This window comes from Sapajus apella, unplaced genomic scaffold (assembly GCF_009761245.1).
Source record: "Sapajus apella isolate SASKATOON/1434 unplaced genomic scaffold, GSC_monkey_1.0 scaffold2, whole genome shotgun sequence".
Lineage (NCBI taxonomy): Eukaryota > Metazoa > Chordata > Mammalia > Primates > Cebidae > Sapajus > Sapajus apella.
In genome coordinates, this window is record NW_022436942.1 from 49,779,863 (window position 1) to 49,798,723 (window position 18,861).

An 18,861-nucleotide genomic window follows, 5' to 3' on the forward strand; every position below is an offset into this window, starting at 1 on the left:
TCCCATGACTCTGAGACCCCCAAATTTTTCTAGGCCTTTGTGGGACTGGGTACCTCACCTCGCCTTGTTGGGGTCACATACCCCTTTGCAAATAGAGGTTTCAATAACTTCTCTTCCATGAAACCCCTTTGTGAGTGGCATCTCTTTTCTAATGAAATCCTGACTGACAGACTGAACATTATGAGAGGGTAGAGAAGTAAGTGAAAATCAAAATAAGCATACAGATAAGATCACAGCATACATAATCCTAAATATAAAGCAAGAAACATATATATATATATAAAGATAAAATTATATTTTACTTAGTAAAATATGAATAATTATCTTTTCTTTGCTTGATGCCAGTCTTTGACACTTTAGAACGTCATTCACACTTTTCTCAGAAAATGCATGAAAACAGACAAAATAAACAAAGAAATAAAACAATACTAGGATCAGTCCGTTTTGCGTTTTGTTCCACTATAAAAATACAATTTAATTTGGAAGACCATTTTTATTCCCAAAACTGTCAGAGAAAATTAAGATCTAAAGTATTTTTATGAAAAAAAAATACCTAAGATACATGGAGTATATATAAAATAAAACTGGGTGAATTTTTAGTGGTTAATGAATACAATGTTTTGATTCCCTACCACTGATAAAAGTGATGTTAATAAACACTAATGTGCTTCTTTGTTTACAGATAGTACTCTTGGCCTTATCTAGGTTGTGTTTTGAAAAATACTTTGAGTCTTATTGTGATTGAAAAAATAGTTCTTACATGAAGGTTCTTCAGGTTCTTAAAGTCTCCATCTTTGATTTCAGTTATTTTGTTGTTTTGCAGGTCCAGCAGAGTTGTGTCAGGGGGAAGATCCTTTGGCACTTTGTCCAGACCTAGCATAAGAGTAACAAGAATGTGCAGTGAGTAGAAAGGGCACATGGCTACAGAATCATACAGTATATATTTACCAAGAAATTAATGTTGTGATGAGTAACAGTAACAACTTACTATTCTTCTAAGAATTACATTCATTGTAGGGTAAAATTTTTGCTTTATCTTTTGCAACAAAGTCAAATAATTTTTTGCATTTAATAATAAACTCAATGTGATATTTTCCTCATGGAATTAATCCTCTGCATAAAAGGAACATTTTTGTTGCATTAGGGTGTGACTCAAATCTGTTTTACCTCTTGGTTCTTATATTGAAAAGTAGTTATTCTGATAAGCAGTCAGCATGAGTGATTCGTAAATCCATAAATTTTTACATAAATACCGTGTCAATAATGACTCTAGCCAAATCAGTAATAAAGATCTTTTTGATAAACCTAACCCTGTCACAGATCTACAGTTAAAATTATAAGAACATATAATCAAGTTGTGTCAGGATCTTGAAAATCTGTCTAATATTTTGGGATAACAGTTCTTTTAGTTTTCATTGGAATGCCAAAACAATATCAATTTCAGTTGATATTTTATGACCAATAGATATAGGGCTAGTTAGAATGAAATAAATTTGGTAGTATGACTTACCTAAAATTAATTTTATGAAGTATTATTTTTAGACTTTAGATTTTGGTCTAACTGACTAAATTATTGTTTTTAGTTTGTAAATGTAAACTCATTGAATAACCAAATGGTCCATGGTATTAAAAAATATTTTAATAGCCATTTGGCTAGTCAAATAAGGATAAATGAGAATTATAAAAAAGGCAGTTATTTTGAATAAATCATTTTGAATCATAACGGAGTAAAATATTAAATAAGGCCTTTTGCCTTTCTTTTTTCCATTGTTTCATACTGAAGTAGGACATTAAGTAAAAATTTGATATTCTATTAACTCAAATCAATGTGATCATTTCCGTATTTTAAGATTCCATAACATAAATCAGAAATATTTTTCAGCCTTTTGTAGAAGCAATCTCTCTGTCATATCTGATACTTGAAGTACTGAAGATTATTTTTTCATAAATTCCACAAGCCTTTATTGAATACCTCCTGGGCACCATAAATTTATTAGATTCTGGGAATATATCAGGACCAAGGCAGATATTGCCTATGACTCCATAAAAAATAAAATTCAGTTTATCATTTTCAATTAAAATAAAATTGCAACATGGTATAATGTTGAGAAAATCACTTTTCAATTTTGAGTTCTATGTAAATACACTTGTAAACAAAATAGGTAGCCCTACTTTGACTATCTTCATTTCTTCCATCAAAATTACCAAAAAAAATATCTGAAGCCATCTATTTCTGAGTATTTCCCAAATAATTTTTTAGCCACAATATCGCTGCTCCATTGATAGTTGGGGTTGGGGGTGAAATCTTGTTCTTAATTCAGTGACCACCTATCTTGATAAATTTAAATATCAAAAAAAAGGTTAATTCTAAACTTACATAAATATGTTACATAAATATATAACTCTTATAGACACAGTTCCCATAGAAATGACAAGAGTTAAGTGCTTTCAGTGATGAACAGCAAAATACCAGAACAGCTATCTTGTAGGAGGTTGTTTAATGACACTGTACAGTTGTAATTACTGCCATTTTCAGAAATGTCAATTTGCTAATTTCATGCAATTAGGTATAGTGCACTTCTTCCAAATCTTTTATAATTAGTGTTCTCCAACCCAGAAAAGACAAACTTCTTTTCATTTGGAACATAGTTACTAGGTTTTATCATTTTTTCTTGGGCACCTTCATCAAAGTCCTAATTTCCACTTATGCTTACTTTTATTCATTGGTGAACTTAAGTTCTAGTGACTCTCAACATTTGGTCAATGCCAAACTGCAGATAAAATTTCAAATGTGTAGGGAAAAAAATGATGTGACTGGATGGCTGACACTTTTGATTATGTTATCATTCTAAAATTTTATAACAATAGGAACTATTTAAGGTAATTTATATACATCTTATTTCCAGAGATTTAGAAAAAAGGAATAGCATCTACAGGATTCTAATTTTTGTAGTTTAGTTTTTGGAGAGCCATTTCAATGATTAAAATCTTAAATCTACAACCTGCTCTGAATTAGAAAACTTGTGTTTATTTGGGGGATTTCACATACTAGTATTTTTATTAATAATTTATGTTGTTTTAGAGTTTATTTTTAAAAATGAAAATATGTTCTCATTTACCTTACAACAACCCAAAGAAATAGGTAAGGCAGTATGATAATCTCATACTTTCAGATAATATTTTCATAATATGAACAGGCTTATTTAGCTAGGAATGACAAAATGTGGATTAGAAGACAACTATCCTAGATTCCAGCATGACCTTTTTTTCTGCCATACCTATCTGTATCCCCCAAAAGAATTGTTCTGACAGATCCAGTAATATGCTGTACCTGTAAGGGCTAGATAAGGCACTGGAGTGTTTACTAGCTTCCTCAAAGACAATAGGCAGAGTATAATGGAGAATTTACCCTAGTTATCAGTTCTCTGAATGTCACAAAGGGAAGGGCCCTTAAATATCAGCTAGTCTATGATTCCCAAATGCTGATTAGGTAGACTCTATGATGAGGTTTTTAACAATCTATATCAAAATAAAAAACAAGAGCATTGTGGTTAGTTTTAATGTAAATTATCTCACTCACACATAGAGACACACACACACACACACACACACACACACACACACACACACACTAAGACCATCTGAGACCAGTTCCTGCCTTCCCTTTCATTTCTACTTTTAAATATACATTCTTTAAAAAATGCTTATGATAGCAGATGGCAGGCTCTTATTTTGTTAGATTTGGTATTGACCTTAATTAGAAATTAACTTGTTCATCATTCAAAAGTTTACTTATCCCAGAAATCAGAGAATTTTAAGCCAGTCTAATATCATTTCATAAGTAAAGAAACAGAAACCCAAAGACATTAAATAGCTTATCTAAGGTGACTCATGGCTAAAGTAGACCAAGAACCAGGATAGTTTGAGTCCTCACTCCAGAGCTATATGGTGTGCCTTTTTTTTTCTTTTTTCTTTTCTTTCTTCTTTTTTGTTTTTGTTTGTTTGTTTGTTTGTTTGTTTTTTTGAGACAGAGTCCCACTCTGTCACCCAGGCTGGAGTACAGTGGTGCGATCTTGGCTGCTCACTGCATCCTCCACCTCCCGGGTTCATGCAATCCTCCTATCTCAGCCTCCCAAGTAGCTGGGACTATAGGCACCAGCCACCACACACAGTTACTTTTTGTATTTTTAGTAGAGACAGAATATCACTGTATTAGCCAGGATGGTCTTGATCTCCTGACCTCGTGATTGACCCACTTCAGGCTCCCAAAGTGCTGGGATTACAGGTGTCAGCCACCACACCTGGCCGTGGTGTGCCATTTATGCAGGTGATCACTATGCATATTTTTAAATGCTGATCTACAGCTATTCCTTGAGCATATTATGTCATTCCCAGCTACTCATTTTTGTTCATGCAATGCATATTTTATGTAGAATTCCACTTATTTATTTATACTTCCATTTTAACAATCCCTTGAAGCATATCCATTATCCCAGCTCCTCTGTAATATTCATCCTGACCACCCTGTGTAACAGTAATCTTGCACCTCCAAAGTTCTTATATGCTATAGATTTATAAGTTTACCCCATGCTGTCCTGTATTTCAGGGTCTGTGTTTGCTTTGTTAGTTTTTGTTTTCGTTTTTGTTTTTCCTGAGTAAGGAGGACTAATTACTGTTTTACATCAGCACTTTGCTCTGATTGCTTTGAAAACAGGAAGTGCCTCTCTGATTAATTAATTTTAAAGTCTATCTGCCTTGCTGTACCATGATAAAAAGTTCATGAGCATGGATTTGAGATCATTTCTGCCATATTCTGTCATAACCATCTCCCTCTAACCTGCTATCATAGCAGAACTTATTTTTCCTCAGAAGTATTAGGATACAACTCGTTATAATGATTACAATTTTCTTCCTGATTCTCAGTTGGCCAGGAATATTTTATAAATGAATGCTACCTACTACCAAATATGTCATTGCCATTACATGCACCTGAAAATTGCTCTCACTTTCTTCAGTGTTTTTGCCATATTTGTGAAGCACCTTTTGTCACATACATATCTCAAGAAGACTGACTTTTCTGTCTTACAGGGTGACTAATCCAGCAGTAAGAGTTTCTCTGCATGGCATATATTTCTCCTGAGAAAGGATCAATTAGAAGCTTCTAAATGAAGAAACAAATATTCATTCATAGATTTGTATTGTCAAAAACAAACAATCTTGAACCTGATTAAGCCTCTAAATTCCAAGAGAAAATGAAGAAATTGTGAATCTGTAATTTAAAGAAGAGCTAAGAGCTATTTTAGCTGGGTGCTGTGGCTCAGGCCTCAAATTCCAGCACTTTGGGAAACTCAGGAAAATGGATTACTTGAGCCCCAGAATTCAAGACCAGCCTGGGCAACATGACAAGGCCCCCTCTTTACAAAATATTAACTGGGCATTGTGGCACAAGCCTGTAGTCCCAGCTACTCAGGAGGGAGGATTCCCTGAGCCTGGAGAGGACGAGGCTACAGTGAGCTGTGATCATGCCACTGCACTACAGCCAGGGCAACAGAGTGAGATCCTGTCTCAGGAGAAAAAAAAAAAGAAAAGAAAAGAAAAAAGAAAAAAATAAAAGAAGAAAACTATTTTTAAAAATGCAATGTATCTACTATGTACTTCATCTGGATCTTGATTCATATGAATAAACTATAAAAAAAACAGATACATTTTGTGGTTATTCATAAAATGATATAGAAAGTAAAATGTTAAGCATTTAAATGATATTTTAATTACCCAGGTTAAATTTACATCAAAATATGTTCCAGAATGAAAACAAAGTCATCGAGATATAATTTAATCCTTTTCTTACAATCCTAAGTAGAAGAATTAAGTGACAATGAAGTTAATTTGTAAATTAATTTAATTACAATTATTTAACATCATAATATAGTTTGTAATCATTAAATAATGACCTTCACGGGGGACATGTAATATCTATGGGCCTTCTCTACATAATACATAATTATGCTCCAACTTCTCATTAGAAATGTATATAAATCTAAGTAAATATTCAGATGATTATATTTTCCAAAGATGGCATAAATTTTCTATACTACATTACTCTTCTACAATAGGCATTTGTCCCAATGCCATCAGGAGGTAGTATCTAATTGCTCTCTCTTCCCTTTGAATTTAGGATGGCCTTGTGATGCCTCTAGAAATCAATAGACTGAAACACCATGACATTTGAGACTAGTTCAGAAACGACTGCACAGCTGCTACCCCCTTCTTCTGGGATGCTTGCTCCAGGATAGTCAGGGGACATAGAAAAAAAGAGAGGCCACCTAAGGGACTCCAGAGGATAGAAGAGCCAAGCTTGTGGGCAATAGCAACTGTTAGTTATGAGAGTGAACTGTCTAAGGTGTCCAGCCCAGGCTAGCCTTCCTATGACTCTATTCCCTGCTAACATTTGACTACAAATGCAAGAGTGACCCCAAGTGAAAACAGCCCTTCAGAGTCCTTTCCAAATTTTCTATACCTCAAATCATGAGCAAATTAAATTATTTTTTTAAGCCACCATGTCTTGGGGTAAAATTCATTCAGCTGTAGTAATAAGAGCACAGTAGTTTCCTAAATTTATTTTTCATTAAGCATCCTTTATTTAACATAATTCTAAATTTTCCACTAAAACACACTATTTTCAAGGTAGCCTGGATTAGATGTTTACTCTCCTAGGTTTTGTAAGGAGCTTTATCTTTTTAAAGATCTAGTTATTTATTAAAGTAAATAAGACACTACTGAAGACATTACTAAAACATCATTTCTGAATAAAGACTAGTAAGAAATATGCTTCTTTTTTTCTTCCCTTCTTTTGGTTGTCCCAGTGATAAATAGTATTGTTCTCTAGCAAATGTCAGCAATCTGGTAAACATTATGTTGGACAAAGGCCAGGTCATCTTAAAACATCATGTTTTTTTTTTTTTTTTTTTTCGCCCTGGGGGTTGAGTCCAAACTCTAAGATTTATTCTTATTGACTTTCAACATTTTTTTTTTTTATAATTCTGTACTCAACTTCATAATTGGGACAGTGGCGATGTACTTCAGTTTTTGGGCAAATGACCAAAATAATATTTAGGAGCTCCAGCCCCACCAAAAAACTTATCTGCTCAAGGCAGGCATGTTTTCCTGTTTTCATCTTAAAAATGGCAATATAACTGCATTATCAGTTAGACCAGGCTTCAGACATAGAAGATTCTTCTCTAATTCTATTATCTTTCCAGTCAAACTCAAGGAATTTCTAAGCTTCTTGGCTTTACAGTTGTCCGTAAAGGGAAGGAGCTAGGATGTACTGAGAAATGACTTCTGTTTCTCAGTCAGTCACGTTCCCTCCTCTTTGCAGCTTGGTAGAATATTGTAGAATATTCATCCAAGCATTCACTCAAGCACCAAACCATGCATATGTTTGTTTATTCATTCATCAATCATTGATTGATGTTTGAAGAGTCTGCAAAGTATAAGGCAGTTTGTTGTGTAGAGGTTGTACAAAGATAAATTATTGCAATACTTATAGTGAAGAAAAAATAAAATAGATATATAAAGATGTTAAATATATTATATAATCATAGATATGTATATATAATTAATTATTATAGCATAAGCACAGCAAATGTATATTACGGTGAAAAGGCAGAGGCAGGCAAGCTACAGAAGTTAAAGCAGTCCGCAGACTAAAGTAACAGTCTTGAGTGTTACAGTACAGTTGCTAAGGGCTTTCTCTTTTTAAGACTGAATTGTAAACTCATTTTTTTCTTTTTTCCTATTTTTTAGGAACTATCTAATCTTTTCCACTCTTTTGAGGGACAAAAGTTAAGATTACAGGGTCTCGTGGTTTACCTCTTTTACCCAGGGAATGGATAGTTTAGCTAACCAATTCCCACCATATCCCCTGGAGCTAGGGATGTTCTTCCAAAGGAGAATGAATCCCAGCTGCAGTCTAACAAAATGCCTTGATCCCACACAGCTGCCTCTCTCTCCCTCCTGGGGTCGAGAAGGAAACCAGGGCTATGTTAGTTCTCAGTCAGGTCAAGAAGACAGACACTTCCTTTGGTCTTCTTGACTCCCTCTCTTACCCCTCTCCTTCTTTAACCCCTTGAGTCAGGAGACTTGTTTAACTGGCTTGCATTGAGCATTACTCTTGCTTCATCTGAAGATCACCCATACTCCACTCCTACTCAATGTCACTTTAGGCAACCCAGTGGCATGTTCTGTTCACAGCCTCCTTCCCATATCATGTTTTGGAAACACCCTTTTGGTGCATCCAAAACTCTGAATGAGGAACCCCTCATACCCCTGCTGCTGCAGAGCCAGACATAAAATAAAAGGCAACTAAGCCTCTAGCATTCTGTCTGTTTCTCTGCAAAACAGTACAATTTATTTTTCTGGGTTGATTTCATGGGAGAAGTCTAACGGTTCATTTACCTCATGTATAAGGTCTGCTTCTGGGAAACCAGTTTTCCCAGCCAAGCGAGACGCTGTAGTACAGTACGTCCCAATTGGTAACCACTGACAAAATTTTTCACCAGTTCAAGAAACATGATTATGAAGAGGAAGCAACCATATAATTTAAAAGGTTGTACTTTTTCTGAGATTTTAAAAGTTAAAACATTATTTGCATTATAAGCTACATTATTAGAAACCAGTAGTTATTTGCAATGCTTTTATATGGCAGATTCAAATGTGTTTCTTCTTCTGGCACCATTTCTAGAGGACTGTGTGGGGTATGAATCATTTATGATTATAAAATAGCCAAATGCTTCATTGTTCTCAAATCAAACAAACTCATTTTGTTCAAAGGAATATTGGTTTGGAGAATATTCAATTGCTTGCTAAATGTGCAATTGTTTTTGTAATTTTTGTCTATTTACATTTGGAGATGATGTGGTCCTCTTTAGAGAGGTGGAGAGAGATGGTACTATTTTGTCTCTAGTTTGACAAGCCATATGCTTATTAACGAATTATTAGGAGTCTTATACTTATTTTCAATGAGTAAAAGATGATATCATTTGAATTGAGAATAATAAGTGCAAACCATTAAGAGTCTCTAATAAGTATATGGCTTATACTTATTATTCTCAATAATAAAAATAAAAGAAAATATCAGAAACAGCATCATGTTCTTAGTCCGCTTTGTCTGAAATGGTAAGCGAAATATGTTACTATATTAAGCATTTTTACATATATTTTCTATTCTTATCCAGTGAAATAAGATACATTTCCACTTATTAAACAAGGAAACAAACTTCTGAAAGTTTCAAGGTTACAGGTAGTGAACAGCAAAGCAGAATTTGAGATCAGAGGTGTTTAACTGCACAGCCCAAGTGTTTTCCACTATTAAACAGTTTTAAGAGGTATTTCAATTCTTTTGAAATTTGTTTATAATAAATATATCCAGAATTATTATTTTAATTTTGGAGACTAGTCAAAGACAATACTTGTCTTTTTTTGACTTGTCAGGGTTAATTTGCATTTCAGTGATGAGGTATAAGTTCATACCAAATTATACTACCTGGTGACACTTGATCCAAAGATGATAGCTGGGTCAAAGAGTACCTAAGTAAGGAAAACTATCTTCCTTCAGTATGTCAAACATATAAAATAGAGAATCGAATCAAAATCAGGACATTTTAAAAACATTTGATTTTAAAAGAACGAGTTACATTGTGGATTTATTATTACAAAGTAACTGAAAGACTGAATTTGCTAACTCTACATTTATTGTTAACATTGCTTTTTTGAAATAAATGCTATAATTAAGAGAGAACTGGTTTACGTCTTAACATGATAGATAAAAGAAGACAAGATATGAGTCTCATAAAATTGTGGTTCCAATTACAAGGTAAGTTACAAGTTCAACAAAACAACTTGGCCAATATCTACGAAGAATTCATGTTTACTATCTCAATCCCTCATCCTCTAAAGAAAAAAAGAAACACGTTTTAATACTACAGTGATAAATTAGAATTAGGGACTAAAACAGTCCATGCATCTTCCAGAGGCCTCAAACTACCCTGCAGAATAATTACATAATTTTAATTTCACAGTTTTTTACTTCTTACATTTGAAAGAATTGTTTAAAAATTTGATGTTACTTAACTTTGCCAAGAATATTTCTTACTGGGAAAAAGTAGTCAAACATTTTAATTTTAAAAGTTTATATTAAACATCGTTTAGATAATAAGATGACAAAGGACTATTGTCCTTTAACACTGTAGCTCCTCTCTGCTCATTAAATGTCTGCCAAGGATAATCTACCAAGGATAATCCTGAACACAACGTTGGTTTTTGATACAGATAAGCATTAACATTTGTGGTCCCCAACTGCATTGCATTTATTTTCTTTATAACAACAATTCGAGCTTCATGCTTAGATTACTAGAGGACATAAACACAGAAAAAAATCAACTGTATTGCATTTATAATGAATGAGGAGGTCCATTTCTCCTTCCTTCCTTTCTTTTTTTCTTCATCTGTTACTACATATAATCATCATATAATTTTAAAAATGCATTAAGCTACAACTATGACCCAGGTACCTCACACATTTAACAGAATTTCTAAGACTGTGATTTTTCTGCAAATGAAGATGTCAAGGCTCTCAACAGCTTGCCATCATCATAAAGTAAGAAAGAGTTAGATAATAGAAAAAATATGAAATGAGCTCATTTTTGTAAAGTCAAGTGAATTTCAGTTCCCTTTAAGAAATGTATTTTCTTAGAAATATCTGATTAAAAATGTTATAATATATTTAAATATTCACCTGTAAATTTTAAAATATTGAAAATACCTTGTATGAGAGCATTGCTCATTGGAACTTTAGTTCTCTTAGTTAAATATGGTCTTAAAATCAATTTTTTAAAAATAATTTTAGCTACTTCCTTAGTATATGGGTCAGTAAACCTAGCTGTAATAAAGGAATGATGTATACTTTGAGCTCCTAGAAGAAAGATAACACGTAGAAAACTTTCTCATCTAAAAACAAAACAAAATAAACAAAACGATATCAACGCAAACAACAAAATTATCATAAAGCTCCCAAGTCAGTGAACTTGCTGTTTCCAAAGACTACAATTTGTTGTTGTTTCGCTTTGAACAATAGACTTATGCCTTTTTACATAACAGAGAATTGGAAAACTAGACCAATGCTTTCATCAGGGTCAAGCTTTATGAACTATTTTTCATGAAAGCAAAGGCAAACTATACTTATGAAAAAATAAAACTTCAGCAAAGTGACTGGCCAACTCTTCTTTCCTTAAAAACATCAACCCTTCATTTTTGATAACAAAATGGGAATAATAGTAAATTATTTTAACTTGTTCTCAGAGGCTAAGTAAAATTTAACCCGCATCACATTCTTTGGGAACTTCGCCATTTTAGTAACTTCACAAAAGATTATCCCGTGCATATCCATCAAATGGTGACTCCTTTGTTCAGATTTTTTCAACCCTGTTATTTTCCTGCCCAAAATAATGCAGGTCATCTCTAGATTCTTATAAACTTTCTAAAGAGTAATTCAATCTCCTCTGTGGCAAATACACGATTCAAAAAGTAGTAGTTACAACCACTAGAATATAAGATCCACAATAACAAGGGCCATATCTGTCTTCCTCATCCTTTCCTCCCCATGCCTAGAGCAGAGCTGATCTTAGTTGCTGAATGAGTGAACAAATCAATCCACCAGAATTATCCTGTGGCCTTTTGAAAGCCTTTCTATAAAGTTTTTATTGGGTTTTAAATGGCTATACAATACATGCATTGAAGAAGCTCTTTCAAGTGTTTGTTTTTCAGTTGTTACCACTGAATATATTTTATGTTTTTCTGGGTTCCTGTAGATAGTTTATTGCAATTGTAGAAGTTAGTGGCTTTTTTTTTTTTTCTGCAAACTACTGCTAGAAAGCATTTTCTAGGACTGAAAGAAGTGCCTGATCGTAGTATGGGATTTCTTCCAGAAGGAAGTACACATGGCAGAATCATGACATAAAGATTTTTTTTCCCTTTAAATCTGCAATAAGAAAATACACCCCTTCAGAAAAAGGAATGTGAATCAGCTGCCATGTAAACTGAGCTCATTTCCCTTTGGTCCATATACTGAGCTTCAATGTTTCTGGAGACTTATCTTCTAAATGTATTGCCCTTGGAATTTCCAGACCAAATTTTTCTTAAAAGATGATAAATCAAATGGTCTTTAGGGTGCTAGGCTAAAGATATATGTAACACGATTATACTGAATATTTACCATACCTTAATGATAAATATTTCCTTTGAAACTTTCTAAACAATATAAGCAGCTAGATTACGACATGTCAAAAGTAAAGACAAAATGAAGACTCAGAGATTAAGGGAGTATTTTGGTACTTGAAAGATAAGATTTGGCCATAAAAATTTACGTGTTTTGCTTTTGATAACTGCATATTTTCACTTTAGTAATATTGAAACTCTGTTATCTGGGCTAAGTGAATAGTAGAGAGACTGACCTGGTTTCCTTAATATCTAATATATCATAAAAGCACATTACAGAATTAAGATTAAACCATAACTGAAATTTTAGAACATAAGACATTGTTCAGCTCAAAATTTTATTTTGTAGAAGAAGGGATGTAAAGCTCAGAAATATTTTTAAAAGTGATTTGTCCAAGATTGCAAAGTAATGGAGGAAAGAAGGAAGAAAGAGAAAGCGACAGAGGAGAGAGAGAATCACAAAGCTGCTTTTCTTTCTCTCCTGCTCTGCTTCCTTTACTGCTCATTAGGTGGCACTGTCTCTCACATTTGGAGATATTAAAACTGAAAACGCTAAACTCTCAGAGTTTCCATTCTCAAGAACAAAACAAATAAGATAGGTAAAGAGAACCTGCATCCCACTCACCCAAATCAGAACACTGGACCACTCGAAGATGGCATTGACAGCGGAAGGGGCACACTGGGCCTAGGGGTGTCTCTAAACCGGGGTCATAAGGGTCTTCTGGGCCTATCCCAGAAGCCTCATCTTCTAGCATAAAGTCAAATAAGCCTCTCTGTTGAAACGGTCCGGCCCAGGAAACTTGTACAAGCAGAAGGAGGATGATAGTGGCCTTCATGATTTATCTCATGTATTTTCACAACCAGGGAACCTAGGAAACAAGTGAGAGATTTAAGAAAAATAGCACTGCCTATATTGTATGTTGTTTCTCATATAATATGCCACAATAGAGTGAGCACAGAGAAAAGGTGAAAAATCATCTTTCATTTATTATCAGGAAACAGAGCATTAAAGATGTATTGAAAGGTGATCAGATACATTTTAACATCATTTGCACAGCTATTTACTTAGGATGAGAAACCTGAATATTATTTAAATCTGCTTGTTTGAATCTTGGGTCTGAACTATGATGATATACTATATATCCAAATCATTTGCAAAATTGTCATGATAGTCAATCATGTTGGACTTTTCAATCCTTACTTAACACAAGCCTTGCCGTGGTCAAATAAAATTCTCTCTATACACTAGGAGATCTCCAATTTCTGCTTCAGAAATATTTCTGGAAGCCAGTCACATCTCTCATCCCACCACATTTATTTTGGTCTAGGCCCTTCTTATCTCTCCCTGAACCACTACAAGAGCTTCCAATTCATTTCTGCCTTGCATATTTCCTCTATTTCAGGCCATCTTCCACTTTGCTGCCTGAATCACCTTCTAAAAATTCAATGTCATTTATTAATTTCTACTACAAATCATTTGTTAACTTCTTATAGTTTATCAATACTGTCCACAGTCCCTGTGCTGTTTTCAGACCACTCATAATTTGATACAAATTAGTAGCTCTAGCCACATTCCTTTTTATTGTCACTGCATTCCCCACCCTCACCTGAACCATGACAATCAAAGCTACTTGCCATGTAGCATACCTACCTTGCAAGAGTGTTGTAAAGATTAAATGAGATAGTGGTCTTCTCTTCTGTGTTCCCTGGCTCATCCAGGCAGGATGCTGCTTTCTCCCTCTTCTCTGTTCCCAAAGCACGTTGCTCTTACCTCTTTTAAATAACTTATCACATTATATTGCAATTTGCTTTGCGTGCTTGGTCTGTCCCCCCACTAGACGATGTACTGCTTCAGGGCGTGTCTTATTATTCCTTGTTCTGTACCCGCGCCTTGCACAATATTTTGCACACAAATGACTCAAATGGCCATCACTTTATTCACAATATGATTTATTCCATTTGTTCCAAGCAATCAGTTCGATTTTTTAAAACACAAAATTAGCTTTTTTTTCAATATCAAATTTCTGATATAAAAAAGTCATCAGATTGAAAACTTCAACTTGGTATAAGCAAGATCGACTTTAAAAAATAAATCAATTCCCTAGTTTCTCAAATGTTATTTTTAATAAGCTAATAAACACATATGGACAATCCTAACTGATTTTCATATGATGTATATATGGTCTTCTTTTGCCAAAAGGGCATTTTGTAAAAAACAAAGTACTGTTTCAATAAATGTATTGCACATTTATTTCATTCATTCCACAAGCACGAATCTATGTTGTTAAATCAATTGAAGTGCACTAAATAAATCTCAGTGACAAAATCATAATTAATCTGAATAACAAAAGGTACTTGATTATATAGAAACAAAGTCATTTTGGGGATTAAATATTTTCAAATCTCACTGAAACTATTCTGATAGCTCCAAAACATTGTAGATATTTAGCCTCATCATCTGTACCTTGAATTGTACACTTAGAAGAGTCCACATTAAAGCTGGGTTGTTTTGTGTGAGGAGTTTTGAGTCATTATCCAATTGTAGTGTATGTTAAAAAAAAAAAAGAAGAAGAAGAAGAAAGGAAGGAAGAAGAGAAAAGAAAAGAAAAAGGGAAAACAAAGATTTTTGTATGTTCTAACCCTAAGGTATCTTCTGGAAATTTTGGCCTGGAATCGCTAAAGAAGAAACAAATGTTTTTTAGTTTCTTACATCTTTCCTTAGTTTATATTTACTACTGATATATGTCTAAAGCAGCACATGTTGAATATGGGCTTGTGGCTTTTCATTTAAAAAAAAAACATCATAAAGATTATTATTCGCACTGCCACTTTAAGTTCAACATTAAGCTTTGTCTAGGAGCCCACTCCCACTCAGTTGCTGAGTTTCTTTTAAGAGAAGACTTGCGTTGGCAGCCTGTTCCCTTGGATTGTAGCTGAGGGAGTGGTTTTGTATCTGTTTCCCATTAAAAATGCAATGTTTATGGTTTACCACAAGCTTGCTTGCCTTGCATATTTAATGCCTTACAAGTTTAAAAGAAAAATGAAGCAAAGTAATTGCAGATTTAATAAATAGCAACCACAGTTAATGCAGATGTCGCTTTGAAATCTTTTCTCCAGAGCAGAAAATGCCTGGTTGTTTCGCTAACAACCCAAAAAAAGAAAATGTTGAGCATTAACTGAGAGGAACAGTATTACAATTTATGTTTGTTTACTCCTGTTAAAATGGTGCAAATTCTCCTAACAATATTCTTTTAGATTGAAGCTGAATATAGACAGGCATCTTACGACTTCAACCACTGATTTTTATTTCACTTTCATTTGCTTGTGTGTGTGTGTGTGTGTGCGTGTGTGTGTGTGTGTGTGAAAAAGAGAGAGAGAGAATGTGCATATGTGTGCATTTAATCCTGACTGTCCTGTGGAAAAAAAATAGCATATGTGGAAACTTTGTGCAAATTCTTCCATAAAATCATCTCTTTTAAATTAGTGTCATGGTACTTGAAGACCGAGTATCTTAAAACATTTAATGTGAGCTGTCAATGCTGATAATTCCTTTAGTCGTTTCCTTATTTCCTCAATTAATTAGACATATAAAGAGCAAAGAGCAGCTGTCCAGGTAGAAACCAAGGAGATTGTTATTGAGATGATATGCTGTTTAAATTTTAATGAAACTGTTTTAAGTAGTCTCAAAATTCATGACACTTTCCACTTTCCAAGATGGTAAGTACTAATGTAATATAATTGCTCCACTAAAGCTAGTTGCCATAGTTTACAAATGTTTTACCAAAAACAATAATTTCTGGTCCCTAAAACTACTTAAGTCCACTAAATGAACTGTGTCATTCAGATGAACGTTTGCATTATGTCATCTATGCCTTTGGTGTCACTTTCAAAGACAAAATTTAACCCTCAAGAGATAAGTGAAGCTATAAATGCAAAGAAACATTAAATCCTACAGCACTAGATGATTAAAAACTTCAATAATAATAGATAAAATTTAAAAATAAAGAATAAAAGCAGCATTTATCAGCAAACAAGGACTACTATAGGAGGCATTTGGCTCTTTTTCTGGTTAGAAAGAGCAACAAGAAAAAAAAAAAAGCCACAGGTATTTACATCACTGGGAGCCCACTTACCCAGTGGTCACTGTGTTACCCTGCTTTAAAATTAGAAAATTAACCCACATCCTCATTTTATAGTGAATGTGTCTTAAAATTTCACCTGCAGTGAAAATACTGACTAGGACACTTAACATTTAAGAAATTATTCAGCATTGTGAATATCTTAGGCATTTAATAACATAAATATTTTCAATGTTTGTTTTCACTTCTCTGGTGATAATTTCTATTCCTTTCTGGGGTTGAAGAAATGTACATTAGCTATCTTCAGCTAATCACCAGAGCTCACTTGTTTGGGGGTTTTAAAAGTTCTTAAAGCAGACAAAAATTCAGGAGAAAAATACATTTTTAAATACATAGCTCAATTACAAATTGTATGCTACTTTAGAATACTTTTACCACCTCCTAAAGAGCTAAACATTCATTAATGCAGACACAAAAACATCAAGATAGAGTCCTGGTGTTAGGTTACAGTTTTTAAAAAAGCATCTTTGCAAAAACAGAAAAGAAAGAAAAGTAAAACAGTACATTCAATCATTTTACCAACTATTTAACGTCTGTTTTCAAACAATACTTGTTTAAAATGTTGCATAAAGACTATAAAAGTTTAACATTTTTTTTTTTTACATTTCTTTTTCTCACCAAATAATCCCTTTTGCTCTCAGTTTGCCTGGAAGTTTTATTAGTCTGTAGCAGAGTTCAGGACGATTATTGAAAACCATACCTTTTAATCCAGGAATTTGCCACGGGAGCCCTCAAAGCTGAGATGTAATTACACTAAATATTCAGCCCAAGTCAAAGAGTTTGCAGGTGTGGAAAGGAGGAGGGGATAGGTGCTGCTCTGTGACTGTCACTAACTTGAAAACCTCCTGCTTCTACTCCATAGCACGGTTAGAAAATAAGGTTTCCCTCAATGAACACAATCCCGCTGACACCCACATTAGATCATATGGTAATGATATGTCTCTTGTATTGTAGCCAGAAACTTTATCGGCCTTTTTTTTCCCCTCCCATTTGCTGTATTCTTTTTGCATCTGCTTAAGATTCTAAGCTGCTTATGTAGTATAGTGGAGCAACTTGATTTGAAATTTGTCTTATCGTAGATTCATTTCCCTAAGACATTGTAACTAAAGGGTTTTTTGCCCCACCCCCATCCCATTCCACTCTCCACCCTTTCTAGCCTTGTTTACAAGTAACATTTATTATACTTCCAAAATGGAATTTTTTTCTTACTTTCAGGATGTGTAAGTCCAGAAATGGAATGAAATTAATCTTGTAGTTGTTTTAAATGTGGACTGCAAAAATAAATGAGTAGCCTGATGTGAAAGTACTCATTCGGATTCTTACTTGCCTTGGAATGTGTGTGTAAATTCAAGCACTATGCTGTGGAGTTTTCTACATATTTTGAACATATTTCTAAAGTGTCCTGAAAGCAAGCCATGGTTTTATATGAAAAGTAAGTCATCTATCACTTTTATTAATCATAGTTTAAAATCTTTCTCATTGCTCACCAGTTTTTAAGTAAAATACATAGATAACTAGTAGCTGATAACAATATAGTTTAATCATTTATATATGGAAATTTTTATTTTCATAGATTATACTTTTATGTAAACTAGAACTTGGAAAAGGCAATATAGTCTACGTCCCTTTTCAAATTTCAGTCAATGAAAAGAAAAACAAAACAAAGATCAACTACAAGGAAAGGTATTTATTTAGCCGCTGGAAATATTTTTTGAGCTTTTATAATTTCCTTGCTGGATGCTGTTAGTTGTCTCTGTGTAGTCTCTGTGTTTTGACTTGTATCATTATGCTCTGGCCCCTAGGCAGAAACTGGAAATCAACATCTGTGAAATATGAAAGGATCCCCCTCCCATCCTTCAGCCTCCTTTCTTCCCTCCTCCAGCCATCAAAGTGTTTTATTCCACAGTAAATATATTTTTCCTCAATAAAACTTAAAGATATTAAATTCTCAAGTGGATATCTCAAGAAGGGGGAGGGGTGTTACCACTTTATTGTTTGCCTTATTTCCCAAGCCCAGCCTCCCAGATAAACAATTTACCCTACTCTCCATCTCCTTAACATTTAATAACCACATATCTAGTTATTCTGATAGTTTACACAAAGGCGAGCACTATTGTCTCTGGACATTGGTGTGAAAATTCATGATTCCCTTACCTGGAATTTATTAATTTTCTTTTCTGAACTCTCTCTGTATGGCACTGATCTCTTTTTGATGATATATACTCACTCCTGCCTCATAGTATAATTGTTTAGCTACATGTCTTACCCCAAGGGAGGAATGATATTGTGTTCATGCTTATAGAATCCCTGCACCCAGAATAGCCATGATATATACTAAGTTACTAAGATACATTTGCTAAATTAGTAAAGACAATCAAATGATTGGCTATGGACCATATCCAGACTTGTGTTTTGCCCCACTCCTGGTTTAATATTTATCAAAACTTAA

General features: G+C 33.9%; 1 protein-coding gene across 3 annotated transcripts in view; it reads right to left on the minus strand.

Moving 5' to 3' along the window:
* The window catches only part of DCN (decorin), a 38,431-nt gene extending 20,847 nt beyond the window's left edge, over positions 1 to 17,584 (minus strand). The window contains exons 1-3 of one of the 3 annotated variants that reach the window (XM_032297508.1): positions 17,113 to 17,584; positions 12,899 to 13,142; positions 761 to 873 (exon numbers count right to left, since the gene is read on the minus strand). In XM_032297508.1, the coding sequence (XP_032153399.1) occupies positions 761 to 873; positions 12,899 to 13,109 (324 nt within the window). In that variant the 5' untranslated portion in view covers positions 13,110 to 13,142; positions 17,113 to 17,584. The other 2 variants (XM_032297525.1, XM_032297518.1) reach the window with 2 other exon arrangements.
* Between the last annotated feature and the right edge of the window lie 1,277 nt (positions 17,585 to 18,861).